The 16526-nt window shown below is 53.4% G+C and overlaps 1 protein-coding gene across 4 annotated transcripts in view; it reads left to right on the top strand.

The window, feature by feature from the left end:
- Nucleotides 1–769: 769 nt before the first annotated feature.
- The window catches only part of LOC309529381 (uncharacterized protein), a 49775-nt gene continuing 34018 nt past the window's right edge, over nt 770–16526 (top strand). Inside the window, exons 1-4 of one of the 4 annotated variants that reach the window (XM_082217458.1) lie at nt 770–1291; nt 1487–1568; nt 14495–14577; nt 15307–15433. In XM_082217458.1, the coding sequence (XP_082073584.1) occupies nt 866–1291; nt 1487–1568; nt 14495–14577; nt 15307–15433 (718 nt within the window). In that variant the 5' untranslated portion in view covers nt 770–865. The remainder of the gene's footprint in view (nt 1292–1486; nt 1569–14494; nt 14578–15306; nt 15434–16526) is intronic. The other 3 variants (XM_082217457.1, XM_082217459.1, XM_082217460.1) reach the window with 3 other exon arrangements.

The following is a 16526-nucleotide window of genomic DNA, read 5'->3' as shown; positions in this document are numbered from 1 at the left end:
GTGTTTTCGAGAAACCCCTGCTGGGCCTTGGTAATCACAGCATCCTTTTCTCAGTCCTCACAGACTGACGGTTTAATGATCTCTTCTAGGACCTTCCCTGGTTGCCTGGTATCAATCTCAAGCTCACCAGTCAGTAGTTTTTCCTGTGTTTGAAGATGGGGACAACATTTGCCCCCCTCCAGTCTGCAGGAGCCTCTCCTGTTCTCCAAGAATCCTCAGAGCTCTAGATGAAGGCTCTGAGATTACATCCCCAAGCTCCTTCAGTACCTTGGATGCAGCTCAGCAGGTCCTGGAGATCTGAATTCACTTGAAGAAGCCAGGTGTCCAGTTCCTCCCTCTTTTCCGATCCTGGACTGCAGCTCCCTCCTTACATCATTTCTTCTTTGATTACTAGGCTGGGCATCACTTTCCTTATGCAGCCACACTGTTTTCCTTAGATGCTTCTCACTTTTATTTCCTGTTGGCACTGCCTGCATTTGGGCCTTCAACCTTGAAGAAGCTCCCATTTCTTTCAGTATTTCAGAACATAGGATCTCGCCCAGTATCTCCTTAAGTTTCTTTTAATTGCCCGCCTTAAAGTGAATTCCTGACTACACTCAGCTTGCCTTTCCCTCTGTCTCAGGGGAGGACATGATCACTTCCTCCCAGGTTTCCCAGTACTTCCACTTGGTTGATCAGTTCCCATCTGTTGTTGAGGACTAGGTCCAAGACAGATGATCCCCTTCTTGTTTCTTCCACCTTCTGGGTCATGAAATTGTCAGTGAGGCCAATAAGTTTGCTTTGTAGGCTTCGCTAGCACCTCTAAATCGGACCATCAGAACTTGGCAGAATACGAAAGGATTCCTTCGGATCTCTTGGAGGCTTCATGAGAGCCCAGATGGATGAGCAAGACTCAGCTGGCCCTGAAGCAGGAGGAGGCCCTGCCCTCCAAACTGGGAGCAGTGGGGAATTATGGGAAAACTCAGTGCAGAAGATCCTGGGTGAGGAGGACACCCTCTGCTCAGAGGTGCAGAGCCAGCAGTTGACGCAGTTCTGCTCTCAGGAGGCCAAAGGACCCCGAGAGGCTTGCGGCCGACTCCACCACCTTGACTGTCGGTGGCTGAAGCCAGAAAGTCATACGAAAGGTCAGATGCTGGACCTGGTGATCTTGGAGCAGTTCCTGGCTGTCCTTCCACTGGAGATGGAGAGCTGGGTGAGGGAATGTGGAGCAGAGACCAGTTCCCAGGCTGTAGCCCTGGCCGAAGGTTTCCTCCTGAGTCAGGCAGAGGAGAGGAAGCAAGCAGAGCAGCAGGTGAGAGAGACTTTCCTCTGGAAACTCCCAAGGGGCTCCAAGCAAGACAGGGAGCCTTCCAAGATGCTCTCCTAACGGCTCGCCCTCTTTGGAGAAGCAAGGGATGAGATCTGCTCCCCTAAAGTGTTTGCTCCGATCATTCCTTTTCTAATCCTTCTCCCCATTCTCTGTTTTGAACCCTTGTTACTCTTTCAGGGAAAGGATCTCTTTGCGGAAATGGGCCTGGATTCCTGTGAGGCAGAAAAGACTCCGTTGGACGCCAGAGGGAGGCCACTGGGTAAGGAGGAACTCGTCTTTCTTCTCATTCTGTGGATCTTGAAACTAATCTTTGGGTTCTGTTCATCTTTAGGGGGGGAGGCACTTGGGGCCAAGAGCCCAAAGGAGGGCAGATGTATTTTGAAGAACACAAAATTTGAAATGGGTACAATGTCAAAATGCACTCAACAAGCAAGACCTTTTCCATGGCACATCTTGTCAGAGGCTTTGTGCTGTCCAACTGGCCATAGATAAGACTCCCGGCTCCCAGCCAGTTCCAAACAATTGATTTATTTGACAAAATTCAAACGTACATCTCCAGCGTTTCCATCAACCTCCTTCCCCTTGAGCGCAGTTGCTCCCACTAAAGTTATTTCCTTCTTTTCTTTACCCAGCATGTAAACCTGCGAAGACTCCTCCCCTTACTTCCTCTGTGTACAGCATGACTTGTCCCAGGCTCACACTCCTCCTCCCCCTCTTATTCAGACTGACTGTCAGACGACTGGCTGCTGATAATCTCTCTAGGCTCCCTATAACTGCTGATTTCTGTCCTTTCCTCTTTTCCCGTTTGCCTCTCCCTGACATCCACCCCCTCCTCAAAGGCCCCCTCCCACTCAGGAGACCCGACTACGTCCCCTTCTCTTTCCTCAGAGGTGGTCGGGGAGAACCCCTCAAAACTACCCTCTTCCTCATCTGTCTCTTCGAACACACTTATCCAACCCCCAAGTCCGGGTGTTCCCCAGTCTACGTCTTTGTCTTATTCTTCCTCCTCATCCGACGCTGGGAAACCTTCGAATTCCTCTTCGTCATCTGTTGTTTCGAACACCTCTTGTAAGGACCTCACCTTGCTTTTTGGTTTGTCCGGAAAGAAATTGTGGAACTCCTCTACCAGCTCATGGTTAGACATACTATCTTCCGGGACCCAGTTATTCTCTGATGCCGGGGCCCCTTCCCAAGCCACCAAATATTCCACCCTTCCCCCTCTCCAACGAGAGTCCAGTATTTCCGTGACCTCGTTGCACTGCTCCCTTTCCTCCATTTCGGGTGGTGAGCCTTCCACTCCCCCACTACCCACTCTCCTTCCCTCCTCCCTGTAGGGGAACAGCAGTGACCTATGGAACATCCGATGGATTCTCATGCTTTCCGGCAACCTGAGCTTAAACGCCACCGGATTTATTTGCTGGATAACCTCAAAGGGCCCCACCTTCCTGGGCTTGAGTTTCTTACAGCCCCCTTTCCAAGGCAACCCTTGCGTGGACAACCACACCTTGTCCCCAATCTTGATGACCTCCCCTGCTCGTTGATGTTTGTCGGCTTCCTTCTTGTATAACTCCTTAGCCCTTTCCAAATTTAACTGCAGCTGTCTGTGGATCGCTTCCATTTCCTCCACAAACTGTTTGGCCGCTGGAACACTCCACGACTCCTCCCCCCTCCCGGGGAAGGCCCTTGGATGGCGCCCATGATTGGCAAAGAACGGTGTCATCCCTGTGGATACATTCTCTGCATTGTTATAAGCAAACTCTGCCAGGGCTAGTTTGTCCACCCAATCGTTCTGCTTCTGACTTACTTAACACCTCAAATACTGTTGTAAAACAGCATTCGCCCTCTCCGCTTGCCCATTGGTCTCGGGGTGTCTCGCCGTTGTAAAGCTCACTTCCACCTGGAGCAGCCCCATTAGCTTGCACCAAAATCATGAGGTAAATTGAGCCCTCCGGTCTGACACCACCCTTGCAGGTACCCCATGTAACCTAAACACGTGCTCTACAAAGAGCCTAGCTGTTTCCTCCACCGTTACGGCGTGTGAACAGGGCACAAAATGGCACATTTTGGTTAAGTGATCAACCACCACCATGACCGCTGTCTTCCCCTTACATCTGGGCAGATCAGTGATAAAATCTACACCCACCACCTCCCACGGCTTCTCAGGTGTAGGCAATGGTTCCAGCAATCCCGCTGGTGCCGCCCTTTCCCCTTTGGCCCTCTGACATGTGTCACAACCTCGCACATATTCCTTTACATCCTCTCTCACCCTTGGCCACCAAAATTCCCTCGTGACCAGTAGCATGGTCTTATGCTGTCCAAAATGCCCCGCCGTACAACTGTCATGTGTCGAGAACCAGCTCGACATCAGTAAGAAAATCAGTAAGAAATCAGTCTCACACCAAGATGACTTGAAGAAGAAGCTTTGGCTTCAGCCGTGCCATGTTTATTGTGTGCAGTAAGAAATAAATCATCCTCTCTCCTCCAGCACTGCGCTTGTTCTGCCTGGTACTCAAAGGTACCAAATCAAAGGAATGTAACCTTGCTTTTGCCCACAGACAAAGAGAGTGTTATGCTACGTGAGCCAATCATTAGTCTAGCATGAGGTGGTCACGTGCTCATCATGCTCTTAGCAATATCTCGTGCTGTAAAATCACTCTGCAATAATAAGAACTCTGCTCATGCTCTTATGTACAAGCAATCATTTTCCCACAGTCATGGAGTTGCTTGAGTATTCGTCCCCGAAGGTCTTCTCCTGGAACATACAAGGCCCCTTTGTGGTACAGTAACCCCCCTTTCACCTCAAAACCACCCTCGGCACCCCCTCTTCCTCTTAACTCCTCCATCTTTTGTCTGGCAAAGGCATCGTCTCTGACCATTTGCATCAGTTCGTCGTCCTTGACCAATGTCCCCCCGCATAACCATTTGCTCTCCGGGAACATCAGTCTTGCTACAGGTGGCCCTTCCCCCAACATATACTCAGGTTTCTGGGAGAGCGCATCCGCCCTCACATTCTGCTCTCCCGGCACGTATTGGATCTTGAAGTTGAAGTTGGCAAAGAACTCTGCCCACCTTATCTGTCTCTGGCACAACACCCGTGCCGTGCGCCAATACTCCAAGTTTTTATGGTCAGTGCACACCAAAATTTGGTGCTTTGCCCCAACCAGGAAGTGCTGCCATTGTTTAAAAGCAGCCACGATCGAAAGCAATTCCTTATCGTAGATGGTGTAGTTCTGCTCTGATTTGTTGAGCTTCCGCGAAAAGAAAGCACACGGACGCCATTCCCCTTTTCGATCTGGCTGCAGCAGCACCGCCCCTATCGCTCGATCTGATGCATCTGTTTCCACCCGTAGTGGTTGAGCCGGGTCGACGTGGATCAGTTGCTCCTCGGAAGCGAAAGCCTTCTTTAGTTTCTCAAACCCCTCTTGGGCCGCCTGCATCCACTGAAACTTTTTCTTAACACTGAGACAGTCCGTGATTGGTGCGGTCAATTCTGCAAAATTCTTTATGAATTTCCTGTAGAAATTGCTGAAACCCAGGAAACGCTGAACATCTTTCCTGGTTTTGGGACACTCCCATTCCACCACTGCCTTCACCTTCCCCGGGTCCATAGCCAACCCCTGGTCCGACAGCCTGTACCCCAGGAATTCGACTTGCTTTGCGTGGAACTGACACTTCTCCAGCTTGACCCACAAGCGGTTCTCCTTGAGTTTGCTCAGGACTTGACGTACATCCTTCACGTGCTGTTTTTCGTCTTCCGAGAACACAAGGAGATCATCTAAAAAACAGACACAGTTCTTGTAGAGCAAGGGTCCTAACATGTGGTGCATGAAGGCTTGGAAACAGTGGCTTCCGCACTGCAAACCGGAGGGCATGACTAAATACTCAAACGCCCCCATCGGGGTGAACATGGTGGTCTTCCACTCATCGCCTTCTCTTACTCTGATCAGGTTGTAAGCCCCTCGGAGATCCAGTTTGGTGAAAATCTTCCCCTTCCGCACCCGTGCCAAAACCTCGTCGATCCTCGGCACCGGGAAGGCCACCGGTTCCGTCTGGCTGTTCAAAATTCTATAGTCCACCACTAGGCGTCGCTCTTTTGTCGATCTCGTCGACGAAAAACACGGGACTCCCGCCTGCAGCCTTGGACTCCCTGATAAAACCCCTTCTCAGGTTCTTCTCAATAAACTCCTTGAGGTCCTTGAGCTCTCCCTCCGACATGGAATAGGTTTTTCCCACCGGCAACGTGGCCCCCGGTACCAGGTTGATCTGACAGTCATACGGCCGATGGGGTGGCAACGCATCCGCCTCTTTCTCGCTAAACACCTCCTGTAGATCCCTGTAACACGACGGAATCTCGCTCGTCCCCGCTCTGCATGCTGCTGCCCTCCTGCCCTCACTTTGACGATCTAGCCCTTGGGCTAGGCAGTTCTCCATGCAGTGCGTCGAGCCAAATGTCAGGGACCGTTGGTGCCAGGAAACCATCGGATCGTGCAACGCCAACTAGCTCATGCCCAATATGATAGGCGGCCCCGCCAGTGTGGCAACGTGAAAAGCGATGACCTCAGAGTGTGTGGCCACCCGCATTCGCATTGGGGGTGTTTGATGCGTCACTTCACCCCCCAGCAGTTCTCTCCCATCAATTGTTGTCACTTGCAGCGGAAAATCCAAAGGCCTCAGGTTCAGTTGGTGTCGCACCGCAAACTCCTTGCTGAAAAAGGAGGCTGAGGCCCCAGAATCAATTAACGCCAACTCCTCCACCGTCTGTCCATTTGGGAGTTCTAGCACCACCTTCAACATTATGCTTGCTTTGGGGTGCCCAAGCCGGGGACTTTCTGTGCTGCTCCCGCCTGGCTGTTGCCCCGGTTCCCCACCAGCCAGGCCTCTTCGTTTCCCGAATGCTGGGGCTCCTCTCCCTCTGCCTGCTGGGTGGCCCCCACCATTCCCTGCCAGTTACGACGCTCTGGGCACACTCTGGCAAAGTGCCCAGTCTTCTGACACACAAAACATCTTTTTCCTGCTTGCCAGTCTTTTTTTTCCTTCCCGCCAGACCGTTGGGCTTTCAAACTCTCCCGCGCCCTGGCTGTGCCTATCTCCGTAGGCTCCGGCGCTTGTTGACATTCCGAGGCAGCTGCAGGCATCTCAGGAATGTGGTCACCATGGAAACTCCGCTCTCTGCCTTGCTTCCTTTCCCGCCTTCTGGCTTCTTGTCTCAAACCCAGCCCAAGAGCCGCCTTTGTTAATTCGTCCATATTTTTAGGTCGTGGCCCCCTTGCCAGCTCGTCCTTAATTTCTGGATTAAGTCCATTTTTAAATATTGCTTGTACTGGGTCCGCCTCTAAATCCCACCCCAGTTTCTGAACCAGCCTAGCAAACTCAGACCAGTAACTGCGTACGGTGGATTTGCCTTGTCTCAAAGCCAGCAGCTCCTCCTGCGTTCTGTCAATTAAACTCTGATCTGCATAGATAAAATCCATTGCTTGCCAAAACTTGGCTTCATTTCTGAGAGCTTCATTCCCCGCGGCTATTAATGGCCTTATCCAGCTTCAAGCCCCTCCTCCCAGATGTCTAATGATGTGAGCAACCTTTGCTGCATCGTTCTGAAACTTATCTCCTTCCAGTTCCAGAAAATATTTCATCTCAGTCTTGAAATCCAAGTAACTTTCCGTGTCTCCCTGGAACCTTTCCACCCACACGCACCTGCCCCCATCTGCCGATAGCCCACCTTGGGTTCCTCTCTTAGCAGTACGGGCTTTCTCCAAACGGCTATGCAGGTCTTGGGATCTTTGTTCCAGAGCGACATTTCGCTTTATCAATTCCAACAGCTCCTTCTCCATGTCGAAGCTGTTCCCTTATTCCACCAGCTTTCCAGCAGAAAAAATAGTTGAGTGGGAGCAAGCTGTCAGAGGCTTTGTGCTGTCCAGCTGGCCATAGATAAGACTCCCGGCTCCCAGCCAGTTCCAAACAATTGATTTATTTGACAAAGTTCAAACGTACATGTCAGGGCTGCCACCCAGTCCCAGCTCACATAGGACCAAGTCCGCCAGCGTTCACTTTATAAGAGTCTTTATTAAGTTACAGGTTTCATTTCCGAACTGCAGCGTGCAGCTCTACACCTTCTGCCCTAGGTCGGCGAAGACCCGTCTGAGTCCCCGCCTCTTGCACACCAGCTTAATACCCTAGCCTTGCTCCACCTCCTTCGCCTCTCCCTACGTCTCTGGGTCCTTCTGCCCCCCTGGGCCTCCTCCCTTCTACTCTCCTCTGACGCTGACCCCCCTGATCCTTCTGCCTCCTTGCGGCGGGCTTTAGGACCTGGCTCACTCTCCGGGCTGCTTACTGCTCCAGCTTCCGCTGCATTTGAACTTGGCGCGCGCGCCCAACTCTCTACTTTCCTCTTAACCGTTGCCTCGCTCTCTGAGGAGGGCGTGACCACCCCTGACTCGTGCCCTCCCTCCTGCTGACAGCCTCCGGAACCCGATGCCTGGCTACCTTCCTCCCTGCTGCTCTCAGTCTTGAGCGTGGGTCCCGACTTCCAGCTGCTGCCGCTCTCAGTTATGAGCGTGGGTCCCGACTTCCAGCTGCTGCTCTCTGAATCTCCTCTGTTCCCTTCCTCCTGGGGTGTCCCCCCGGATCCCCCCCTTGCTCTGCTCACTGGGGCTCCCTTTTGGGAGTCCTCTGACTCACTGCTTAGGCTTGGAGATCTCGGGTCGTCATCATCACTCATTTTCCCTTCGGATTCCTCCCCCTCGCTCTCTGCTTCCTCCCTTCTCTGCGTCTCTGCTCCTGAACCCCTGACATCCATCCCCCCCTCGAAGCCCCCCTTTCCCCCCTCCCCGCTTTCAGGTGTGGGTGCTGGGTGCTCCATCATCACGGGAGGGAATGCCGGATACAGTTCGCTCCCCGTGGTTGGCCGCCAACTGAAGACCTCCGAGTCTTCCTCCTCGCGGTCGCCGACGTTGACCTGTTCCGCTTCCATCTCTGTACCGCCGTGCTCGAACCCAAGGTCCTCCCCGAACACGTCCATGTCAGTCTCTGCGTCGGTCGCTCGACCTGGCATCTCCAGCCACTTCCGGCGCCATTGCTCCTCCGGTCGATCGTCCCACCAATACGAGGTGTCTGACGCCGAACCCGCCGGCGATCCTTCTGGGGAACGGGTGCTCAGTGCTGGTTCCCCGTCCGAGTCGAATCCATGGAACGTGCTGGAAGAAAGTGTGGGCGTGAACAGCCAGTCGTCGAAGAAGCTCGCTGGCATGGGTCTGTGTGGGAAAAGGGCATGAAACTCGTCCTTGAGCAGGGGTTCCTCCAAAGCGTAGTCTGGCACCCAGCTATTGGCGCTGGCCCGGGTGCCCTCTCTGGCTAGGAGGTATTCGACTCCCTCTTCCCCCCATCTGGAGTCCAAAATCTCCGTGACCTCGTTGATGGGGTCTTGCTGCGTCACCCCTCGCGTCTCCGTCCGCTCCCGGAACGGACTCGGTGCCGTCCCTGGCTCCTGGAATCTGTGAGGTGCCTTGTAGGGAGTGAGCACCGACCTGTGGAACACCGGATGCATTCTGGAACCCTCCGGCAGCGCCAGTCGGAAGGCTACCGGGTTGATCTGTGCTTCGACTTGGTACGGACCAATTTGCTTGTGCCCCAACTTCTTCTTGGCTAGTGACCTGGTCGGCACTGCGTGGGCTGCCAACCAGACCCAGTCTCCCACTTGGATCTCTTCGCCCACCCGCCTGTGCTTGTCAGCTTGCACCTTGTAGGCGTGCTTAGCTAGCTCCAGCTGCCGTCTGAGTTGATCGTGTACTGCCTGCAACTCTGACGCGAACGCGTCCGCCGTCTGTGGTTCTCCGTCCCCCACTCTCTCCCGTCCCGGGAAGGTTCTGGGATTCCTCCCATTGTTGGCGAAGAACGGCGTCACCCCTGTGGACACGTGCTTCGTGTTGTTGTAAGCGAACTCGGCGAGCGGCAGGTAATCCACCCAGGTCGCAGGTTGTTGATTGGCATAGCATCTCAGGTACTGCTGCATGATGGCATTGACCCTCTCTGCTTGCCCGTTGGTCTGCGGGTGTCTTGCTGATGCCAGATCGACCTTGACATTTAGAAAACTCATCAGCTTCTGCCAGAAATTCGAGACGAACTGGCGCCCGCGGTCGGACAGGATAGACCGCGGCAGACCATGCACTTTGAACACGTGATCTATGAACAGTTTGGCGGTTTGTTCCGCCGTGGCCACCTTCGCACACGGAATGAAATGTGCCATCTTGGTGAACAAGTCCACCACCACTAGTACAGCTGTCTTGCCTCTCGAGCTGGGTAGATCCGTAACAAAGTCCAGGGCCACTCTCTCCCACGGTTCAAACGGCGTTTGCAGCGGTTCCAGCAGTCCCGCCGGTGGTTTGTGCACCGGTTTGGCCCTCTGGCAGGTGTCGCACCTCGCAACGTAGTCCGCGACTTCCCCTCTCAGTCTGGGCCACCAAAAGTCCCTTGCGACTAATTCCACCGTTTTTTCCGTGCCAAAGTGCCCGGCCGTGGGTGCGTCGTGCAGCTGCTGCAGTACCCTGGCGCGAAGTTCGTCTCCCGGCACGTAGATGGCCCCTTTACGTAAGAGCAAGCCGTCTCGTATCTGGAACTCGTCGCCCTTCGCCGTGCCCTTGTGCACCTCTGCCATCTTCGCCTGCGCGAAGGAGTCGTCCTGCAACGCCCGCCGCACCGCATCCAGGTCTACTGTGGCTGAAGCGCACGCCCACGCTGTTGGCGCGAAGATGTGCATGGCTGCCGCTGGCGTCGCCTCTTCGAGGTATTGCGGTTTGCGGGACAGTGCATCCGCCATGACGTTGGTGTCGCCTGGGACGTACTCTATTCGGAAATTGAAGTCAGCAAAGAACTCCGCCCAACGTATCTGCCTCTGGTTCAGGAACTGAGCCGTGCGCCAGTGCTCCAGATTCTTGTGATCCGTGCAGACCTGCACCGTGTGCTTGGCGCCGATCAGGAAGTGCCTCCACGCCTTGAAAGCTGCATGAATGGCCAGCAACTCCCTGTCCCAGATGGTGTAGTTCTGCTCCGACTTGCTGAGCTTTCTGGAGTAGAACGCTCCCGGCCTCCAGACCCCCTGTGGGTCCCTTTGCAGCAGGACAGCTCCCACTGCTCTATCGGACGCGTCTGTCTCTACCCGCATCGGCCTGCTGGGGTCGATATGCAGCAGTTGCTCTTCCGACGCGAAGAGACGCTTGAGTGCCTGAAAGGACTGCTCCGCCTGCTCCGTCCAGATGAATTTCTTTTTCTTGGAGCTTAGCGTGTCCGTAATGGCCGCCGTCTGCATCGCGAACCCCTTGATAAACTTGCGATAGAAGTTGGCGAAGCCGACAAACCGCTGGACCTCCTTCCGGTTGCGCGGGCTCTTCCAATCCAACACCGCACGAACCTTGGCGCTGTCCATGGCTAGCCCCTTGTCCGACAACTTGTAACCCAAGAAATCCACCTCCGTCGTGTCGAACTGGCACTTCTCCAGTTTGGCGTACAGTCTATGCTGCTGCAGCCTCTCCAGCACCTCCCGAACATCTTGGTCATGGGCTTGCTGCGATTCGGAGAATATCAGGATGTCATCCAGAAAGCAGACGCACTTCTTGTAAAGGAGTCCCGCCAACACATGATGCATGAAAGCTTGGAAACAGTGAGAACCGTTTTGCAATCCAAACGGCATCACTCTGTATTCGTAGGTGCCCAGAGGCGTGAACATGGCTGTCTTCCACTCATCGCCCTCCCTCATGCGGATGAGATTGTACGCACCTCGCAGGTCCAACTTGGTGAACACGCGTCCCTTGCGCACCGTCGCTAGTAGGTCGTCAATCCTGGGCATGGGGAAATCAGAAGGCTTGGTCATCTTGTTTAAGAGGCGAAAATCCACCACCAGTCTTTTTTGGGGCGTGTCTTTCTTCTTCACGAAGAAAACAGGACTGCCCCCTACTGCCCTGGACTCCCGGATGAAACCGCGCTGCAAATTGTGATCTATGAACTGTTTGAGTTCCTGTAATTCGTCCTCAGACATGGAATACAGCTTCCCTTTCGGCAGCGTCGCCCCTGGTAGGAGGTCAATCTTGCAGTCATATTGCCTGTGCGGTGGTAGCTTGTCAGCCTCTTTCTCGCAGAAGACCTCCAGAAAGTCTGCGTATTTGTGGGGGACTGCTTGCAACGTTCCCAACTGCAGTTGTGATTCCTCCTCCTCTCCCTCCTGTCTGGGCAGGATGCAGTGTTCTGCGCAATAAGAGGAGCCGAAGATCAGCTGTCTCTGGTACCAAGCCAGTGTCGGACTGTGCCTGTCCAGCCAACTCATGCCCAACACAATGGGCGTGTCCGACAGTTGGGTGACATTAAAACTGATGACTTCCCTGTGGTTGCCAAGGCGCATCACCATCGGTGGCGTTTGCTTCACCACCTGCCCCCCTAGCAACTCTCTGCCATCCACTGTGACGACTTGCAGGGGCAGAGTGGCAGGCAGTAGCTGTATAGCGTGCTGCTCCACAAAATCCTGCGCTATAAAGTCTGCGTTGCTTCCAGAATCCACAGAAAGCGGCACTTCGATAGTGACGCCATCGGGTAGCTGGAGAGATGCTGTGAGCTGCACTACTGGTTTGGGTGGGAGGGGGTCCGTGGGTTGCAAGATCGCTGGGGACTGCTTCACTGATGCGTCTGGCTGGGCCCCAGTGCCCCTGTCTCCAGCCAGACATCGTCGTTTCCCTGCTGTGGTTCTCCTTGCTGCGTTGCTGCAGTCACCATTGCTGAGGCTGCAGTGTGCTTGTGGAGCCTCCGGGGACACTCTTTCGCCAAATGGCCTGGATCCTCGCAGATGTAACACTTCCTGTTCCCTCTAGGAGGCTTCGCTTTCACTGCTGTCGGTGCTTGGGCTCTGGCTGCTGACTGAGCCCTTGCACCTCCCACCTCCATCGGTTCCCCTCCCCCTCCAGGCGGAGGTGTGGATTGCGCACGCGCTGCTTCTCTTGGAACGAAAGAGAAACTTCTCGCTGCTTCGCGCCCTCCACGTCCTTCATCTCTGCACCATGGACGTTCTTCCAGCCTCACCCCCACAGTCAGCGCCCTTTGGACCACCTCCTGCGTGCTTCGGGGCCTCTCCCCCCTTGCAATTTCATCCTTGACCGCAGAGCTTAGACCCTCCCAGAACAGGTCTCTGACAGGGGGCGAATCCCGGTCCCACTCTAAGGCACTGACCAGCGCAAAAAAGCGGGCGTGGTACTGCCGGACGCTTGCCCTCCCTTGTTTTAGTCCATGAATCTCCCGTCGGGCAAGATCCACATCAATGGTAGACAAAAAACACGCATCCATCGCTTTGATAAAGGCATCTGCATTCTGAAGCGCCGGATCTTTATCCCTCCACAAATTGCGTAGCCACGCTTTAGCATCCCCATGCAAATGGGATAGTATGAACCCCACTTTCTCTTCCTCATCTCTAAAGTCTTTTGCCAGCAGTTGCAGTGCGCACATTACGTCTGCTCGAAAATTGGGGTACTGTTGTAAATTCCCATCGAAGTGAGCCACAAGCCCTCCTGCTCTCCGTGCCAACCCAACCCCCTCCGGTCTGGGTCCTGGCTGCCCGTGTTTAACCCATGCTTCAAACCTGGCGTGGAGATCTCTGTAGGCGGCTGCCGCATCCTCCTCCCTCTTCTTGGATGCCAGTACCTCCGCGTTCAATTGGGTAACTGCCTGTTGCAGCGCTGCAACTGTCTCTGCTTCCGTCATCTCTGCTAACCGTCGTGAGCTTGCTCCCAAACACCGATCCCCTCCTCCAGCTGCCTCTCTCTCCGCTGCGAGATATCAGGTGTCCGAAGCTTTTGAGAGACGGGTCTTACTGTCAGGGCTGCCACCCAGTCCCAGCTCACATAGGACCAAGTCCGCCAGCGTTCACTTTATAAGAGTCTTTATTAAGTTACAGGTTTCATTTCCGAACTGCAGCGTGCAGCTCTACACCTTCTGCCCTAGGTCGGCGAAGACCCGTCTGAGTCCCCGCCTCTTGCACACCAGCTTAATACCCTAGCCTTGCTCCACCTCCTTCGCCTCTCCCTACGTCTCTGGGTCCTTCTGCCCCCCTGGGCCTCCTCCCTTCTACTCTCCTCTGACGCTGACCCCCCTGATCCTTCTGCCTCCTTGCGGCGGGCTTTAGGACCTGGCTCACTCTCCGGGCTGCTTACTGCTCCAGCTTCCGCTGCATTTGAACTTGGCGCGCGCGCCCAACTCTCTACTTTCCTCTTAACCGTTGCCTCGCTCTCTGAGGAGGGCGTGACCACCCCTGACTCGTGCCCTCCCTCCTGCTGACAGCCTCCGGAACCCGATGCCTGGCTACCTTCCTCCCTGCTGCTCTCAGTCTTGAGCGTGGGTCCCGACTTCCAGCTGCTGCCGCTCTCAGTTATGAGCGTGAGTCCCGACTTCCAGCTGCTGCTCTCTGAATCTCCTCTGTTCCCTTCCTCCTGGGGTGTCCCCCCGGATCCCCCCCTTGCTCTGCTCACTGGGGCTCCCTTTTGGGAGTCCTCTGACTCACTGCTTAGGCTTGGAGATCTCGGGTCGTCATCATCACTCATTTTCCCTTCGGATTCCTCCCCCTCGCTCTCTGCTTCCTCCCTTCTCTGCGTCTCTGCTCCTGAACCCCTGACAGTACATCTCCAGCGTTTCCATCAACCTCCTTCCCCTTGAGCGCAGTTGCTCCCACTAAAGTTATTTCCTTCTTTTCTTTACCCAGCATGCAAACCTGCGAAGACTCCTCCCCTTACTTCCTCTGTGTACAGCATGACTTGTCCCAGGCTCACACTCCTCCTCCCCCTCTTCTTCAGACTGACTGTCAGACGACTGGCTGCTGATAATCTCTCTAGGCTCCCTGTAACTGCTGATTTCTGTCCTTTCCTCTTTTCCCGTTTGCCTCTCCCTGACACATCTATGGCCCTTATCTCTAAGTGCTGAACCTCTAGTTACAGGTAGGTAGCCGTCTTGGTCTGCCGTAGTTGAAACAATATAAAAAAATTCATTCTAGTAGCACCTCATAGACTAATTAAGTTTGTTATTGGTATGAGCTTTCATGTGCATGCACACTTCTTCAGATACACTGAAACAGGTTTCTGAAAGAGACTTCTGTTTCAGTGTGTCTGAAGAAGTGAGAGATGCAGGAGCTGATGGCTTCCCTTTGACTTTTGTCTCTCGCAGGTGACCAAAGGATGCCCTCCAGACCTCCTCATCCATCTTTTCATGAGAACGGAGGAGAAGCAGCAGCTGTGGAAACAGACCTGGTATGGGGAAAGAGCTTTGTAGGGAAAGAGTCAGAGGAGTGGGGCAGCCAGGGAGCCTCTGGGCCGGAAAGAATTTCTCCTCCTCTTGGCTTCCGTCAAAGCCTCTGTCCTGAACAAAGATGGACAATGCCATTCAGGAAGGTTTCTGTGCTGACAGGAATGAACAGCCATCTCTCCTTAACTGGGCTTCAGAATGTCACTATTTTTATGATTTATCAGTAGCTGCAGTTATATTTCTATATTGATCTAATCAGGCTTCTAAGCAGTTGAGAAGCTTCCAAGAAGTTGAGAAGCCATAGCAAACAGTGGCCGGGATTCACATCAGCAGCCCCATCAGCTGCACAAGGGAATCCCCCTCCTCTCCCTCTCTGTGCCCCCATGAAGTTGGCTGTAGGGCAGAGGGAGGGTCCCATCGCCCCCCAAGCATCGCACAGCGGGAGTAGAGAAGGGATCGTTCTGTCTGGCAGACAGGAATACTTCCACAGACAGAATAATTTGAAGAACAGCATGCGGAGTTCCACCCATGCACACAAAGATTAATACCCATCATTAGAATGCACAGTAAAATAAATCAGTTGAAATGCTAAAATAGGCATCCAGACCTAAAACGTGCAGCCAAATAATCCCATGAAAAGAACACAACAAGGAATGGGCAGAAAACAACCGAGCAGTGTATAGTGGATAATCTTTATGCTGTCTCAGAAGAGGACCTTTTTCCTTTTCCTTCAGGGTCCGCTGTGCTTTGAAGATGTCGCTGTGTATTTCACAGAGGAGGAGTGGGCGTTGCTGGATCCTGACCAGAGAGCTCTGCATAAGGAAGTCATGGAGGAGAATCGTAGGATTGTGGACTCTCTCAGTAAGGATTCCTGCTGGACTATAATATATGTTTTGAAATACACCCACCCACCCACCCAAACCCACAGACCCCTACCTCCACCTGTGAGAATCCTGCAATATTTTGATGGCGCTCAACAGCATCTGGGATTCTCCTTCCCCCATCTCACCTTGAATCTACTGTTCTGTCTGCAAATATTCTTGCCCCACATATGCCTTTTTAAACCATGACCAGGCTGCTCTGAGCTGTCCAGACCTTCTGGAATGTAACCTTCCATGTGTTGGCAGAAGAAGTAGCAGCTTCTGTGAGGTTTTGTGTTTTTGCTTTGGTCACTTTCTGGTTGACCAAAGAGACAACTGGCCTTGCAGATGGAGGAGATTCCATGATTAGGCCAAACAAGATCCTTCCCGGAAGATGCCAGTCTGTTTGGATCTCAGGTTCCGATCAATCTGTGTGTCAAGGAGAGTCAACAAAGGCAGTGAACCCTGTAGTAAGACCTCAGATCTAAGTCCCTTCCGTTCTTCATCGATCACAAACTTTAATTAGAGCCAGTATGGTGTAGAGGTTAAGAGCGGTAGTCACGTAATCTGGGGAACCGGGTTCGCGTCTCCGCTCCTCCACATGCAGCTGCTGGGTGACCTTGGGCCAGTCACACTTCTCTGAAGTCTCTCAGCCTCACTCACCTCACAGAGTGACTGTTGTGGGGGAGGAAGGGAAAGGAGAATGTTAGCCGCTTTGAGACTCCTTCAAGGGAGTGAAAGACGGAATATCAAATCCAAACTCTTCTTTGTTTCCTGCTTGGCAGGGGGTTGGACTCGATGGCCCTTGTGGTCTATTCCAACTCTATGATTCTTCTTCTTTTTAAATGTAGACTTCATCATGGGGACAGAAGATGAACCTGCTTCTATCAGGTTTATTAGGTTTTTTCCCTGCAACTTATTGGTTTACCAAAGAGAAGACTGAACTTGCAAATGGTGCAGATTACATTGAGCCAAACAAAATCCATCCTGGAAAGTGCCAGGCCTTTTGAATCTCAGGTTTCCATCAATATGTCTCTCTCTTAATGCCAGTCAACAAAGGCATTCATTAACCCTGTAGTAAAACCGCAAATCTA

Source organism: Podarcis vaucheri (genome assembly GCF_965113315.1).
Source record: "Podarcis vaucheri genome assembly, chromosome: 3".
Taxonomy (NCBI): Eukaryota; Metazoa; Chordata; class Lepidosauria; order Squamata; family Lacertidae; genus Podarcis; species Podarcis vaucheri.
The sequence above is the reverse complement of the archived record's forward strand: the minus strand, read 5'-3'. Positions and strand labels throughout refer to the sequence as shown.